General features: G+C 40.8%; 1 protein-coding gene across 3 annotated transcripts in view; it reads right to left on the minus strand.

The window, feature by feature from the left end:
- GDE1 (glycerophosphodiester phosphodiesterase 1) overlaps positions 1–14,692 on the minus strand; it is a 29,925-nt gene extending 15,233 nt beyond the window's left edge. Inside the window, exons 1-3 of one of the 3 annotated variants that reach the window (XM_064592602.1) lie at positions 14,263–14,692; positions 3,383–3,558; positions 69–174 (exon numbers count right to left, since the gene is read on the minus strand). In XM_064592602.1, coding sequence (XP_064448672.1) covers positions 69–174; positions 3,383–3,558; positions 14,263–14,523 — 543 coding nt within the window. In that variant the 5' untranslated portion in view covers positions 14,524–14,692. The remainder of the gene's footprint in view (positions 1–68; positions 175–3,382; positions 3,559–14,262) is intronic. The other 2 variants (XM_045875070.2, XM_045875071.3) reach the window with 2 other exon arrangements.
- Positions 14,693–16,174: the final 1,482 nt, after the last annotated feature.

Below are 16,174 nucleotides of genomic sequence, written 5' to 3' on the forward strand. Positions count from 1 at the left end.
TTTGGAAATGACTAGCAATTAAATAAGAGGTCTTTTCAAAAAAGTGAAGTCTATGGTATAAACTGTACCATATTTGCATGGCCCTTGACATCAAAGAAGATTGTGAGGTTATAGTTTAGGCACTCTGCAACGGCTTCTCTCAGGGTAGGGATCTTTTCATCAGGGAAATCATTCCTATAAGAGAGGGAAAAGGAATAGTATATTGCAGGAAAGAGAAAAAAGATAAAAGTTTAGTGAACAGACGTTTGACAAATGTCTCCCAACCAACAGGAAAGAGTGTTTTCCCTAACTTCCTTTCTTTAAGCATACTGAAGTCTAAGGATAATTTACTTAATGTCCTTGAACCAGATCAGATATCCTTGACCAAAGAACAGCAACAACAACAAAACCACTTAATTTTTAGGAAATCACTAGATTTATAATATAATTAGGAACTCTACTCACCAAAGGGCAGAGTACTTCTGGAGAACTTGAGACTTAAATTTAAGACTGTAATTGCCCTAATAGAACCTTATGCAGGAGAAATTCCTAGGAATACATAAATCTGTTCACTGTATTGTTGTGTACTTAAGTGCAGCTGTTCAAAATAAATTCTCTGATAAAGAAAAGGAACGTTAAGTGCCCAATTTATAAGAAATCAGCTTTTCTCACATAATGAAATTTCATTCTATATGACTTAATTTATACTTACTCAACTATATAATTTCAAGTGTAATATCTTGGTATAAAAAAAGATAAAGATAATTTGAACAGTACAGGCAATTCTGCCAGCCATTCTATTCAGTGACTACTCCTTGGGAGTGAGAGGTGAGACACTGACTTTGCTATTCCCTTGGCCAGTCTTAGTTTCTATGGCCCCCACTCAGGATGAGCATCTAACCACATTGAGGATAATTCTAGAGAAAATATCTATTTTTCCTACAACATGGTCCATAAACACAAGCCAGTGACTTCACAAAGAAAATGCAATGAGTTCCAACTGGAGGACAAAGACTGGCTATGTTAAAGACATTAAGATGGCATACTGACACCCATATTGCACTTTTTTCTTTTGAAATGAGAGAGGTGTTTAATTAGTTCTTCATGTCTATTTTTCAATACAGATTAGAAGTAGTAAAAAAAAAACAAACACAAAAACCTAGGTAGAATGATGCAGTGTAACACAGTAATGGGCAGCAGTTACCCAGAGGATGGTTCTCATTTGATTTTCCTTCTCTTTCTAGAGGTTTTTTATGTGTTTAAAATTTTTCACATACTCCTTTCTTTAAAACGCACTGGAGTATAAGGAAAAGTGAATGTTTATTTAGGTATATTAATGAGGGAATGAATAGTTTTTTATATATGCTCTGCTGTAGTTCCACTAAATGAAAGTACTAAAACAAATTAAGGTATTACTTAATGTGTGTATTAATAGGTTCAAGCCTATTAACATACAAAAGTCAATTAGCAAATCAAGACTTATAGCAATGCCTCAAAGGTGATTGTAAAACTTCTGTAAAAGGTGCCCCCCCCCCGCCAAATCATTCAACTTCTTTAACTTGGAAACTTTATAAAATTATGGAATATGATCATGAAGAATTTAGCAAAGCCAATGGTCTTTTTTACTAAAGTTAATGGCCCCTTGTAATATTAGACATTGAACAGAATCCAGAGTTTGGATTTTATTTAAGGGTAGCAGCTTACATGATAGACTCCAACATTTTCATATGGTGGTTTCTCTCCTCCACAGATTTCCAGAATTATTACAGGTAATTTTTGATGAGTCTGGCTAAAAGTTTATCAGTTTTGTTTATCTTTTCAAAGAATCAGCTTTTGGTTTCATTGATCTTTTCTATTGTTTTTTTTAGTCTCTAGTTCATTTATTTCTGCACTGATCTTTTTTATTTCCTTTTACTCACCTTGGGCTTTTTCTTTTCCTAGTTCTTTGGGTGTAAGGTTTGATTGTTTGAGATAGGCCTGTATTGCTATAAATTCCCTTTTAGAACTGCTTTTGTTGTATCCCAAAGATTTTGGACTATTGTGTTCTCATCTGTCTCCATATATTTTTTAAATTTCTTCTTTGATTTCTTTGTTGACTCATTGGTTGTTTAGTAGCATGTCATTTAGCCTCTGTGTGTTTGTGTTTTTTTTCCAACTTTTTCTTGTGAGTGATTGCTAGTTTTATACCACTGTGGTCAGAAAAGATGCATGATATGATTTCAGTCTTTTTAAATTTATTGAGACTTGTTTTGTGGCCTAACATGTGATCTATCCTGGAGAATGCTCCATGTGCACTTGAAAGAATATATACTCTCTTGTTTTTGGATGTTATGTTCTGTATATATCTGTCATGCCCATCTGATCTAATGTGTTGTTCAAAGACAATTTCATTACTGATTTTCTGCCTGGATGATCTATTCACAATATCATGCCTTCTTAAAGGATTTTATGGGTGATGATGACCCTGAGCATTTTTTGCTTTAATTGTTGACTTTGAAGCTGACCTCTTAGCTGCAATGTCACTGTAATATTAAAACTAGCCTTTCCCTCGCAGGTAACAGAACAATGAAATATCTGAATATTGCAAAGAGCAATTCCAGCAGCTTGCACTCAGAACTTTCAAGTGTTACCAATACTTTCTAGATTAAAGTATAATTTCCTTTGGTTGACTTTTCTTTTGGGATCCTAGGAAAATAAAGTATGAATCATCTTTTAGGGAGGACTATAACATGACCACTAGGTCAAATACTTAATACTCAAAGAGTATTAATCGTTGTTGAGAGAATGATACAACATGAGTAACAGTGAGCATACATTTTTCAGTATTACAAAGAAGAGAGGGATTTAGATAATCATATTCCAAAGTATATTACCCAGTACACTCATTCCAATGTGTTTATAGCTGTTTATGGTGGGAATGGTGTGGGTTCTGTAGTCATACATCTTTGAGAAACATTAAAGGTAATAACTGATTGATGTGGACTGTTTATCCCTAAAGGGAACATCTAGAGTATAGTGCTTGATCTTAGTTGATCATAAAACTCTCTTCTTGTGGAGTATCTTATAGGACTAATTCTGAGATATAGATATACCTATAAATCTCTTATATATAAAATTTACAGGATAGTACAAAGTAACTCTCTAATGTTACTAATGTTAGTGACTAGACAGTGTATTGTCTTGAGAATAATTCCCAGGCCAAATCTGGCCACAGTGGGAAAAGATGAAAAACATATTTCAGTTGTTCCTGGCACCCTGCTCATTACTTGGGAAACCTGTATATAGTTCAAAACAATAATTCCCCTGGAGCAGAAGATGCCAGTGTCTTTAGAAGGTGCGAGTGTCTTTCTGTGATCCCCAACAGAAGATGAAAGGTACGTTTAAGTGACAATGAACCACTTACCTTAACCTGTGATTTGCTGCAGGATTAAGCTTCCTAATTTGTTCAAATGTCAAATCACACAATCGACCAGTGCCATCAGTCGTCCTATCGACTGTGTTATCGTGCATTAAGACAGGAATCCCGTCAGAAGTAAACTCAATGTCCAACTCCACACCTGTTGCTCCATTCTTAGCTGCCTTAACAAAAACATCAACAATATTAATGACAAGTGGCCACAGATGTCACTTTACAATCTACATGCTCAAGATGACCAACAGTCCTAGCTACGTGGACGGTGTCTCTTACTGATTTCTTCTCCTTCTTATACCAAATAGCAACCCACCCAGTTTCTACTTTTCCTGATAACCTTACTTCAACTTGCACACTTAGGGATTCCTCAAACACTTTAAATTCCCCAGTCTTGGGCACCTGGGTGGCTCAGTCGGTTAAGCGTCTGCCTTCAGCTCAGGTCATGATCCCAGGGTCCTGGGATTGTGTCCTGCATCAGGTTCCCTGCTCAGTGGGGAGTCTGCTTCTCCCTCTACCCGTCCCCCCTGCTCATGATCGCTCTCTCATTCTCTCAAACAAATAAAAATCTTTTTTTTTTTTTTTTAAGATTTTTATTTATTTGACACAGAGAGAGAGACAGCAATAGACGGAACACAAGCGGGGGGGGGGGGGGGAGAGGGAGAAGCAGGCTCCCTGCTGAGCAGGGAGCCTGGTGTGGGGCTCGATCTCAGGGCCCTGGGATCATGACCTGAGCCGAAGGCAGATGCTTAACGACTGAGCCACCCAGGTGCCCCATAAATAAATAAAATCTTAGGGCGCCTGGGTGGCTCAGTTGTTAAGCAACTGCCTTCGGCTCAGGTCATGGTCCCAGGGTCCTGGGATCGAGTCCCATATCGGGCTCTCTCCTCTGCGGGAAGCCTGCTTCTCCCTCTCCCGCTCCCCCTTGCTTATGTTCCCTCTCTCACCGTGTCTCTCTCTGTCAAATAAATAAATAAAAAATCTTTAAAAAATAAATAAATAAATAAATAAAATCTTAAAAAAAAATAAATTTCCCATTCTTCCCATTCTCACTGTAGTATATGGGGTAATTTCTGGAACTTAAGTTTTCTCTGGTTGCTTTAACTCTATGGGCCATTAGTGGCTTACAATTACAAATATTTAGACAAATTCCACTGATTACTACACTCCATTTGGTACAGCATCTCCGATGATTCCCCAATGTTTGTTGATTAGCTGTATATGCACCACTTTGGCATAAACAAGAAGAGTCAGGTTTTTGTTGGTTTAACTCCACCCTCTGTAATAGGAACACCAAGCCTGCTTCTAGAGGACACTACGTTTTGTTTATATAAGCAGCACTGGCTGTTGGCCAACAAGCTGGTAAACACGGTAAGGTATACTGGAATTTATCTAAAAAGAGAACTTGAGCATGTTCCTCTGAGACACACGACCCAACGTTTGCTTCCTTGGCTTCTTTGTCACAATGAAGACACAAAATGCTCATTATGATCAAGATTTTAAATTTAAAAAAATTTTAATTAGGCAAATACACACAGCAGTGTATAGCAAAAAAGACTTAACAGATGTTAACATTTTGCCACATTTGCTTCAATCTCTTGCTGCCCTAAAACACATAATAGTTACTATTTACTGAGCCTTTTCTATATAGTCAGGCACTATTCTAAATGCTTTAAATATATTAACTCATTTGATTCCCACCACCCTTAGGTAGTATTAAGATTCTCATTTTCAGATGAGGAAACAGAAATTAAGAAACTGGCTCTGGGTTGTACAAACTACGACGTGGTAGAGGCTGTACTCTTAAGCACTGTATGTTTACTACTGACACTACAGACACAGGGAGATTTCTCCCCCTTCCTCTCCAACTTAAAGTTGATGAGCATCATTCCTGTGTCATTCTCTTATAAGGTCTTCATATATTTGCTACACACTTAAGTACCCAAGTACCTGGGAACAGCATACAGCTCTGTACTAATGCACAGCAGGCATTCAATAATTGTTAGCCATTGTTATTTATTGTGTTCTTTTTAACACATTTTTAATTTTAATACAGTCGAATTTATCAATCATGTACTTTATGGGCATAGATTATTCTCTTTTATTTAAATCCTTCCCTATCCCCATTTATAAAGATACAATACAACTCTATTTTCTTCTAAGCTTCGAAGTTTGATTTTCATATTATGACCAAGATTTCCTCCTCTAAGAACCCCAAATCATCACTCACTGGCTGTATCATCTAGTTACTTATCATACTCTAGGTTCAGTTTCATCATTTTTAATTTATATATATTTTTAATTTATTTATTTGACAGAGAGATAGCACAAGTAGGCAGAGCGGCAGACAGAGGGAAAGGGAGAAGCAGGCTCTCTGCTGAGCAGGGAGCCCGATGCGGGGCTCGATCCCAGGACCCTGGGATCATGACCTGAGCCGAAGGCAGCCGCCCAACCGACTGAGCCACACAGGTGCCCCAGTTTCATCATTTTTAACATGATACTTTTCGGGGCGTCTGGGTGGCTCAGTTGGTTAAGCGACCGACTCTGACCAACTCCTGATTTCAGCTCAGGTCATGACCTCAGGGTTGTGGATCAAGCTCTGTGTCAGGTTCTGCCCTCAGAGCAGAGTCTGCTTGAGATTCTCTCTCTCCCTCTGCTCTTCTCCCTTTCTTAATGTGTGGACACACACATGCTCTCTCTAAATAAAATCTTTAAAAAAAAGATGATACTTCTCTAATGATCTTAAGAGACGTAAGGACTTAGAAATAATGCATTTAAATTACCAAGCTTGGGGCGCCTGGGTGGCTCAGTCGGTTGGGCGACTGCCTTCGGCTCAGGTCATGATCCCAGGGTCCTGGGATCGAGTCCCACATCGGGCTCCCTGCTCCATGGGGAGCCTGCTTCTCCCTCTCCCTGCCACTCCCCCTGCTTGTGCTCTCTATCTCTCTGACAGATAAATAAATAAAATCTTTAAAAAAAAAAAAAAGTAAATTACCAAGCTTGGTGCCTGGCTCAAAGTTGGCACTCAGCATAAGCTATTATGATTAAAAAAACCCATCTCAGTGAAAAAGTCATTACAATAGTGCTCACATCTCACACTGGTTAAGTTATATTAATCTTTTTATAAGATTAAAAGGTATCTTTTCTAAATTAAAGACAGAAGGACGCACTGGTAAATTAACATGGGTTATATCATTTAAGACATAAAACAAGATCACATTTTCAGTATTCACAGTGCATCTCTCTCACTGTAACAGAAATGTTATCCTTATGCCCTGAGGCCAGCACTATAATTGGTTCAATTATATTTGTATCCAGTAGGGCCGTCTCTATTTGGTTACAACACAAAAAATAACAGTGGTAAGACATTAAATTTTAGCAAGATTACTAGAACTAATGAGTTCATTTATTTGTCTTTTCTGAGTAGTTTATTAAGGCCCCAAGCAAAAGCTTTATTTGTCTTTTCTGAGTAGTTTATTAAGGCCCCAAGCAAAAGCTTTATAAAAGAACCACCATATTAGTTTCTCAGACCATATCTTCTAATGACTGCACTCAACTTTCTTTACCGATACTTTTGTTATTCCAGTTATAGAGACAAAAAGATAAACTCCTGTATTAAATTCACATATTAGTATACAATTCACATTCATCTTTTAATTTCGAGAAATTCCTTATAATAGTATTTTTTCTTCTAAACATACAAATCTCACATAAACTGGTTTACAAAAATATTGTAATTTTATTAAAATTTTATTAAAAATGAAAAAATTTATTTAAAAACTATACTAATAGTGTATTTTATTTAAAGATTTTATTTATTTATTTGACAAAGAGAGAGGTAGGGAGAGCACAAGTAGGCAGAGAGGCAAGCAGAGGGAGAGGGAGAAGCAGGCTCCCGGCAGAGCAGGGAGCCCGATGCGGGGCTCAATCCCAGGACCCCGGGATCATGACCTGAGCTGAAGGCAGATGCTTAACAACTGAGCCACCCAGGCACCCTAAAAACTATACTAATAGTTTAGTAATAGAATAGCACAGTGTAGTATCAATGCTTGCCTTGGGGCAGAGGTGTGAGTGGGGGGTTAGTTAACTCCAAAGAGCACAAAGGAACTTTCTGGGGTGACAGAAATGGATTAAGGTGATGGTTACTGAGGTATATATATTTATCAAAACTCATCAAACTGTACACTGAAAATGTCTGCCTTTTATTGATGTAAATTATACTTTGATAAAATTGATTTAAAAAGTATTTGCTTTAACAAATTCGTTATATTTACATGGCTTTTTAAATGTTTCACTGAAAAGTATCTTTTATTTTTTTTTTTAAGATTTTATTTATTTGCGAGAGAGACAATGAGAGACAGAGAGCATGAGAGGGAGGAGGGTCAGAGGGAGCAGACTCCTCGCTGAGCAGGGAGCCCGATGTGGGACTCGATCCCGGGACTCCAGGATCATGACCTGAGCCGAAGGCAGTCGCTTAACCAACTGAGCCACCCAGGCGCCCCGAAAAGTATCTTTTAAATATCCAACCTTATACTATAACTTCATACACAGAAAGAACTTAACTTGTGTTTACTGACAATGAAGAAAACCATAGATTACACTATTAGAACACAGAATGGCACAATGTTTTTTGGTAGAGATTTTTCAGTCTGACAAAGTTCAGAATCACATCTTCTTTTTAGCTTTGAGACTATTCACATACCATGTAATTCACGTTTAAAGTGTACAATTCAATGGTTTTTGTTTTGTTTTGTTTTTTAAAGATTTATTTATTTGTTTGTTTGTTTGACAGAGAGAGAGAGAGAGAGATCACAAGTAAGCAGATAGGCAGGCAGGCAGGCAGAGGGAGAGGGAGAAGCAGGCTCCCTGCTGAGCACGGAGCCTGATGCGGGGACCAATCCCAGGACGCTGGGATCATGACCTGAGCTGAAGGCAGATGCTTAACCAACTGAGCCACCCAGGCGCTCCTGGTTTTTTAAAAATTAAATTCACAGAGCTCAGCAACCACCAATACAATCAATTTTAGAATATTTTCATCACCTCAAAAAGAAATCTTGTGTCCATTAGCAGTCAGTCCCCATTCCTGGCAACTACTAATCTACTTCTATCTCTATGGATTTGCTCATTCTGGACATTTTATTTAATAGAATTATATAATATGCAGTCTTCTGTGACTGGCTTTTTTTCTTTCACTTAGAATGTTTCTAAGGTTCATTCATGTTGTAACATGTACCAGGACTTCATTCCTTTTTCTTGCTGAATACTATTCCATTGTATGGATATATCACATTTTACTTATCCATTCATCAGCTGATGGATATTTCTGTTGTTTCCACTTTTAGCTATTAATAATGCTATGAACATTTCTGTACAAGTTTTTGCATGATGTATGTTTTCAATTCTTTTAGATATATGTATATATTTAGGAGTGTTATTGCTGGATCGAATGTTAACTCTGTGTTTAACCTTTTAAGGAACTGCCAGACAGTTTTTCCCACCAGCAGTGTATGAAAGTTCCAATTTCTCCACATCCTCGTCAATACCTGTTATTGTCTTTCTGTTTATAGCTACCCTAAGGGGAATTCCATTGTGGGTTTGATTTCCATTTCCCTAATGACTGATAATGTTGAATATCTTTTCTTGTGCATTTATTGGCTATTAATACATCACAATCCTTCCAACAAATACTTATCGAGTGCCTACTAGATATCAGGCAATGTTCTAAGCAGTGAGGAGAGTGGTGAACAAGAAAGAAAAGGATCATGGATCTTATATTTCACTAGGGAGAAACAGATTACAAACATGTTACATGTAAATTATGATAGTGATAAATGTTTTGAAGAAGAAAATAAAGGGTAATGTGAAGGTTAAGGCCAGTGGGGGTCACTAGACAAGGCAGTCAAGGAAGGCCTCTCTAAGAATATGACATGTGAGTTGAGACCTTAATGATTAAGGGAGCTAACCATATGAAGATCCAGGGGAAGAGTTTCCCAAGCAGAAGAAAGAGCAAGTATAATACAAAGACCACAATGTAGGATGGAGCCACAGAGTGTTGACTGTCTACCCAAATCTATTCCCCTTCTTCTTCCCCGCTGGTAGAGACCTGTTCTTGCCCCATTGTTCAGCTTTCTTTTATGTTCAGAGTAAGTGAACTATTTCCAATCCCTCTGTGTGTATGTGATGGAGACTTCTGGGAAAGGCATATGGAAGAGGGATTGAGACTGGATGGTGATGTTCAAGAATGTGATGCCCGGGGCTGCAATGGCCACAGCACAACTACAACGAGGGCTAGTAAATATGCTGCAGGTGGCAGAGCAGGTAGCGCAACAGAACCCGAGTCCTCCATGATTATAAACTGAACAGCTAAATAAACCATCCTGGGGGCGCATTCGGTTAAGCGTCTGCCTTCAGCTCAGGTCATGATCCCGGGGTCCTGGGATCGAGTCCTGCATCAGGCTCCCTGCTCAGCGGGGAGTCTGCATCTCCCTCTGCCTGCCGCTCCCCCTGCTTGTGCTCTCTCTCTGTCAAATAAATAAATAAAATCTAAAAACAAACAAAACAAAAAGCCAAAAACCAACCTGCAAGTCACCTCTCTCCCGCATTCTTGTTATGTGAGATATTAAGTCTCCCCAAAAACCAACCTGCAAGTCACCTCTCTCCCGCATTCTTGTTATGTGAGATATTAAGTCTCCTTATTGTTTGAGATATTTGTGGTTTTTTTAAAAAGATTTTTATTTAGGGCGCCTGGGTGGCTCAGTTGGTTAAGCGACTGCCTTCGGCTCAGGTCATGATCCCAGGGTCCTGGGATCGAGTCCCACATCGGGCTCCCGGCTCAGCGGGAGGCCTGCTTCTCCCTCTCCCACTCCCCCTGCTTGTGTTCCTGCTCTCGCTGTCTCTGTCTCTGTCAAATAAATAAATAAAATCTTTAAAAAAAAAAGAAAATATTTTTATTTATTTATTAGAGAGAGAGAGGCACAAGCAGGGGGAGTGGCAGAGGGAGAGGGAGAAGCAGGCTTCCCGCAGAGCAGGGAGCCTGATGCGGGACTCAATCCTCCGACTCCGGGATCATGACCTGAGCCGAAGGCAGACACTTAACCAACTGAGCCACCCAGGCATCCCATATTGTTTGAGATATGTGAAGTCTGAGTCTCTATTACATGAAGCCAGAAGTGTCCTAACAAGCACCCAGCGTGGTTGGAACAGGAGCAGGGGTTTTGAGGAGGGTATAAGATAGAATGTGTTTGCATTTTATTTAATTCCAATAGAGAACCACTGGAGGATTTTATTTTATTATGTTATGTTAATCAGCATACATTACATCATTAGTTTTTGATGTAGTGTTCCATGATTCATTGTTTGAGTATAACACCCAATGCTCCATTCAATACTTGCCCTCTTTAATACCCATCACCAGGCTAACCCATCCCCCCACCTCCCCTCCCCTCTAGAACCCTCAGTTTGTTTCTCAGAGTCCATAGTCTCTCATGGGTTCGTCTCCCCCTCTGATATCCCCGCCTTCATTTTTCCCTTCCTATCTTCCTTTTTTTTTTTTTTTTTTAAACATGTAATGTATTATTTGTTTCAGAGGTACAGGTCTGTGATTCAACAGTCTTACACAATTCACAGTGCTCACCATAGCACATACCCTCCCCCATGTCTATCAGCCAGCCACCCCATCCCTCCCACCCCCCACCACTCCAGCAACCCTCAGTTTGTTTCCTGAGATTAAGAATTCCCACTGGAGGATTTTAAATAAGGGCAGTATATAATCTGATTTATACTTCTAAAGCTGCACTCTGGCTCCTAGGTGGAGAATGGACTGTAGGTATAATTTAATTCCTCTGTCACTGTCATGTATCTGTTTTTTGGAATCCATCCATTTCACCTCTCTCAAGTTTTTCCTTCTGTATCTACTTTATAATCTATCAGAAATTCTACCATTCTCAGAATGTCTTTCCTGATTGTTTACATAGTAAAATGTTTAAGAATATGAATTATGAGCTGCAAACACACAAAGGGAGCAAGAACAGGACAAAAAACATATTTTGATGGAAATAAGCTACATATTCCTTTTGAAGTCAAGAGGGAGGATGCGGCCTTGTATTCTGCAGTTTGTATTCAGCAGCTAAATTCTGTTATAGCTAAAAAGTTCATCCATAATAACCTTATACTGGAATGAGCGGAATTATCATATCATTTCCTCTTAAGACCAGGAACTTGGCACAATGTTTATCTTATTACATGTATTAAAGACATGAACAACCTAAACATACAAGACATGAACGGAAATTAACTTTAATTCCCTTGCAACACAACAGGATATGAAACACTGTATGAGTATGTGTATGTGTATTTCAAATACATATTTCCTCATTTAATATGATTCACATTCAGTCAATCATGTTCCTGGCCAAACCACATCATTGATAAACACTTAGGAATGCCTTCTGTGTTCAATTAACACTGAGTAATGCTTTAAGGCAACTTACATAAACGTAAGGTGAAATGGAAGTCAATGACAACTATGTACTTTTTTCCCTATAAGTATCTTTCTTTTCATGACCATTCTCCTGTGTAGCTACATTACTTCACCTGACCTATCTGAATTTAAGTTAGAATGTAAAATACATTCTTCACCATCTTTATATTTCTATTTATTTATTTATTTATTTATTTATTGAGATTTTACTTTCAGGTAATCTCTACACCCATCGTGGGGCTTGAACTTACAGCCCTGAGAACAAGAGCTGCATGCTCTTGCAACTGAGCCAGCCAGGCACCCCTCCCCTTGGTTTATTGGGATGGAAGGGAGGCAGAGAAGCTTTTCTAGCTTTCTATTTAAAAATAAATATAAAGATATTGGGGCGCCTGGCTGGCTCAGTCAGTAGAGCATGCGACTTGATCTCAGGGTTGTGAGTTCAAGTCCCACGATGGGTGTAGAGATTACTAAAAAAAATAAACTTAAAACAAAAACAAAAACACCACAAAGAACGAAGGAGGGGGCACCTGGGTGGCTCAGTCGTTGAGCATCTGCCTTCGGCTCGGGTCATGATCCCAGGGTCCTGGGATCTGGCCCCGCATCGGGCTCCCTGCTGGGCGGGGAGCCTGCTTCTCCCTCTCCCACTCCTCCTGCTTGTGTTCCCTCTCTCACTGTGTCTCTCTCTGTCAAAGAAATCAAATCTTAAAAAAAAAAAAAAAAAGAACGAAGGGGAAAGAAGCATGCAAGAGAAGTCTAATTTGGGGTGCCTGGGTGGCTCAGTTAAGCATCTGACTTCAGCTCAGGTCACGATCTCGGGGTTCTGGGACAGGGCCCCACGTAGGGCTCCACACTTAGCGGGGAGTCTGCTTGTCTCTCTCCCTCTGCCCCTCTCTTGGGTCATGTGTGCTCACTCTCTCTCAAATAAATAAATAAAATCTTTAAAAAAAAGAAAAAAAAAGAGAAGACTAACTTGATTTACAAACACAGAGTCAGCTGTCCTCCACAAATTAACAGCTGCCTTCCTCACTCCCTTCCTTCTTCAGACTTAAATTTTTTACCTTTATCCTGAAATGATTTTTTAAAAATGAAGCCATCTTTAGATTATTGGTCCAAAGAGCTTCCATTTGTGGAGGTCTTATCATGGGCCAAGCACTTCCTGTGGACTACCTCATTGAATCACAACCTATTAGTTGGATACCAATATCATTCCCATTTTACAGATAGGGAAACTGAGGTCAGGGTGGGGCTAAAATGAAGAGAGGTGCCCTAGGGTGCCTTGCTTCCACACCCTACCTACTCAGGACTCTGACTGGGACAAAGACAGCTTAAGTAACTTGCTCATTATGTAATACTGTCTGTCTCTAGCTGGACAGTGAGTCCAAGTTTTTATATCCTGGAACACAGTCTAATCTCTGACAAAGAGCCCTAGGGCTTGGAACCCTGAATTCTAGGAGCTGCAAGTATTTGAGTCAGTTTTCCTACCCATTCAATGTTAAAATAATGTCTCAAAGAAATGTGAGGATCAGATGTATTTCCACAGATGCAAAAGTGCCTATAGAACTGAAAATCTCTCATACTATGCAAACTATCATTATTATGAAGTCAGGAGACTGCCAGGAGCTTGGAGGGAGCAAGAGTCTTAGGACAGCCTTGTGAAAAAAAGAGGCAGAAATTTATCAGGAGTCCAGCTGCCAGGGTTGTCTGGCATGAACTGTGTGTTTGGAGAAAAAGATGATAAGATGACTTGGATAATTTGGAGGACAAGTAAACACAGCTTCTGTGAATGTGATCCGTTTTCAATAAACTCAACTACTAGTATCTATTCTGTTACCTGAACCTTCCAACATCATTTCCACCTCCGGATTTTGCACTTGCTCTTCTCTTTTCCTGGAACACCTTTCTCCCAGATCCAAGGCTGGCTCCTTCTCATAATCCCAGTTTCAGTTCAAGTCATGTCTTGCGAGGGGATTTCTCTGACTACTCTATCTAAAAGAGCGTTAAGTCCTCCTCCCAGTCATTCCTTGTCCCGTTACCCTGTTTCTTCATTACACTTTTCGCTCTCTTAAAGTATCTCATCTATGTGTTTACTTGTTTAATAAGGCCGATTTCCCACATTCCAATGCACGCTCTGTGAAAGCAGGGACCCTTTCTGTCTTGTTTATGACTATATCCTCAGTGCCTGGCATATAGCAAATATGTAGGTATTTGCTGTGCTCTATAAATAAGTTGGGAGATTTCTGACTTCAGAGGGATCGAAGGCCACTTGGATATATTCCTTCTGGACGAATGGGGAACTGGGAAGCCTATCATGAGAATACTGGAGAACCTTCGGAAGGTCAAGCAGAAGTCCAACCTCCCAGGGGGTGCGGAGGGGCGCGAGGCGTGGGGGACTCACCTGCCGAATGGCCGCCAGCGTGTTCTCGGGCGCGTCGTGGCTGCCGCCGCGGTGGGCGATAGCGGAAACGCGGTCCCGGGGCTTGAGCACCTGCAAGGCCCTGCGGGAGGGCACAGGCTCAAAGCTGAAGAGGCGCAGCAAGAGGTAGAGGCTGCCGGTGAAGAGGCAGGCATTGAACGGACTACGCGTTACCAGCAGCAGCAGCAGCAGCAGGAAGGAGAAGGGGCCCAGGAGGCCCCCCTGTTCCTCCCACAGCCACATGCCGGCGCCCGCACCGGCACGGACGGGAGTCCCGGACCCGCCGGGCTCCCCGGACAAGAGAGCGAGAAGCGAGGGCGAAAGCCCAAGACACTCGCCACAGAGAGAACCCTCTTGGGGTACCAGCGCCGCACAATGGCGGCAGTGGCCGCATCCGGAGAGGGAGCCGGGCGTCCAGCCAATCAGGGCGGGGGATCTGCAGGGCTCGGGGGCGGAGCCGCTGCCATGGCAACGGAAGTGGGCTCAGGCCCTAGGCTCACGTTCCAAAATAGCTTTGGATTATTCTGGGGTCGGGACTTCAACCAAGGTTTTTCAGACTCCAGAAGGGGGTGGAATACAAGAGCGGTCGCACGGTTGTATGGCTGGAAGGCATCTTAGTGACTCCTGATTTTACCCTTGAGGAAACTGCCCAGGGAACCGTGCAGGGGCAGGACGTTTAGACTGCTGTATTTATTCAATTCAAGATGTGCAAACAGCAATCTAGGCGCTCAAGATACACGAGTGTACAGGATCAACAAGGTCTCTGCTCTCCTGGGGTTTACATTCTCGTGGGAGGAAATAATAGTGCTTAGGGAGTACAGCTCACAAATGTGGAGCGCTTACCAAGTTCTAGGTTCTGTGCTAGCAAGTGTTTATGCGTTATCTCATTTATTCTCACAACAGTCTCAGAGGGTAAGTATTATCTCAGGAGACTGAATTCGGTCGACTCCAGAAGGATTTTTCATATTCTGAGGGAATGAAAGAGCATAGCAAAAGAGGCACAATCATACTTTAAAGCTGGAAGGGATTTTAATGATTCCCTCATTTTATGGATGAGGAAACTGAGGCCAGGAACAGTTAAGTGAATTGAGCAATTAATGACAGACAAGACTGACATCAAAGCATCCCAGTTTTAAGCCAGTTTTCCTCCTACTAAGGGCTAATAGTGAGGCTTTTGTACCAGGCACTGTGCAAGAAATTTATCTCAGTTGTTCTTCATAACTACACTTGTGATAGGCACTTTTTTTGGTGTGTGATAAGCACTTTAAAAACTCATTTCCCATGTGCAAAAATAGGCACTGGAAGAACTTTCAGCAAGAAAGACAGAAGGTCAAATCGAGTTAGGAAACGGGAAGGGGCAACTACATATTTTGGAAAACTAGTAACATGTTTAGGTAGGTAACTTTGGTAAAACATTCGGGGCTTTTTGTTCCATCTTGAACCTGTTACCTTTCTTTCTTGGACGTGTTTTCCCACTGATTTGCAAAAGGGTAGGGATGTCTTGAGGCTTAGAGTTGATATATATCTAGGATTCATCAATTTTTTATTTACGGAGAAAAAAATGTGGTGATCGTTGTATGTTTTCCAACGACCACAAAGAAAGAGGTTATCTTTTTACAGATAAGTAAAAAGTAGCAATTTCAAGGAACACTTCAGGGGGCTTCAGACCTGAAGAGCCTTCACATTGTAATAAATTATAATTTTAGAGGCGCTAGTTTGCAGTAAAGACTACGTTTCCCAGCGTGCATCGCGCTTCCCGCAAGTATGGCGCCAGGGCGCAAGTACCCGGCCCGGGCGCTTACCCGGATGCGCAATGCACCTCGGGGATTGTAGTTTTTTGGAGGCCCAACCGTTCCAACGGCCCCGGAAGCAACCACCGGAAGTGCCGCCCGAA

The sequence above is a fragment of the Mirounga angustirostris genome, unplaced genomic scaffold (genome assembly GCF_029215605.1).
Source record: "Mirounga angustirostris isolate CCGP_5_RB_7025 unplaced genomic scaffold, mMirAng1.0.hap1 SCAF_5, whole genome shotgun sequence".
NCBI classification, from domain to species: domain Eukaryota; kingdom Metazoa; phylum Chordata; class Mammalia; order Carnivora; family Phocidae; genus Mirounga; species Mirounga angustirostris.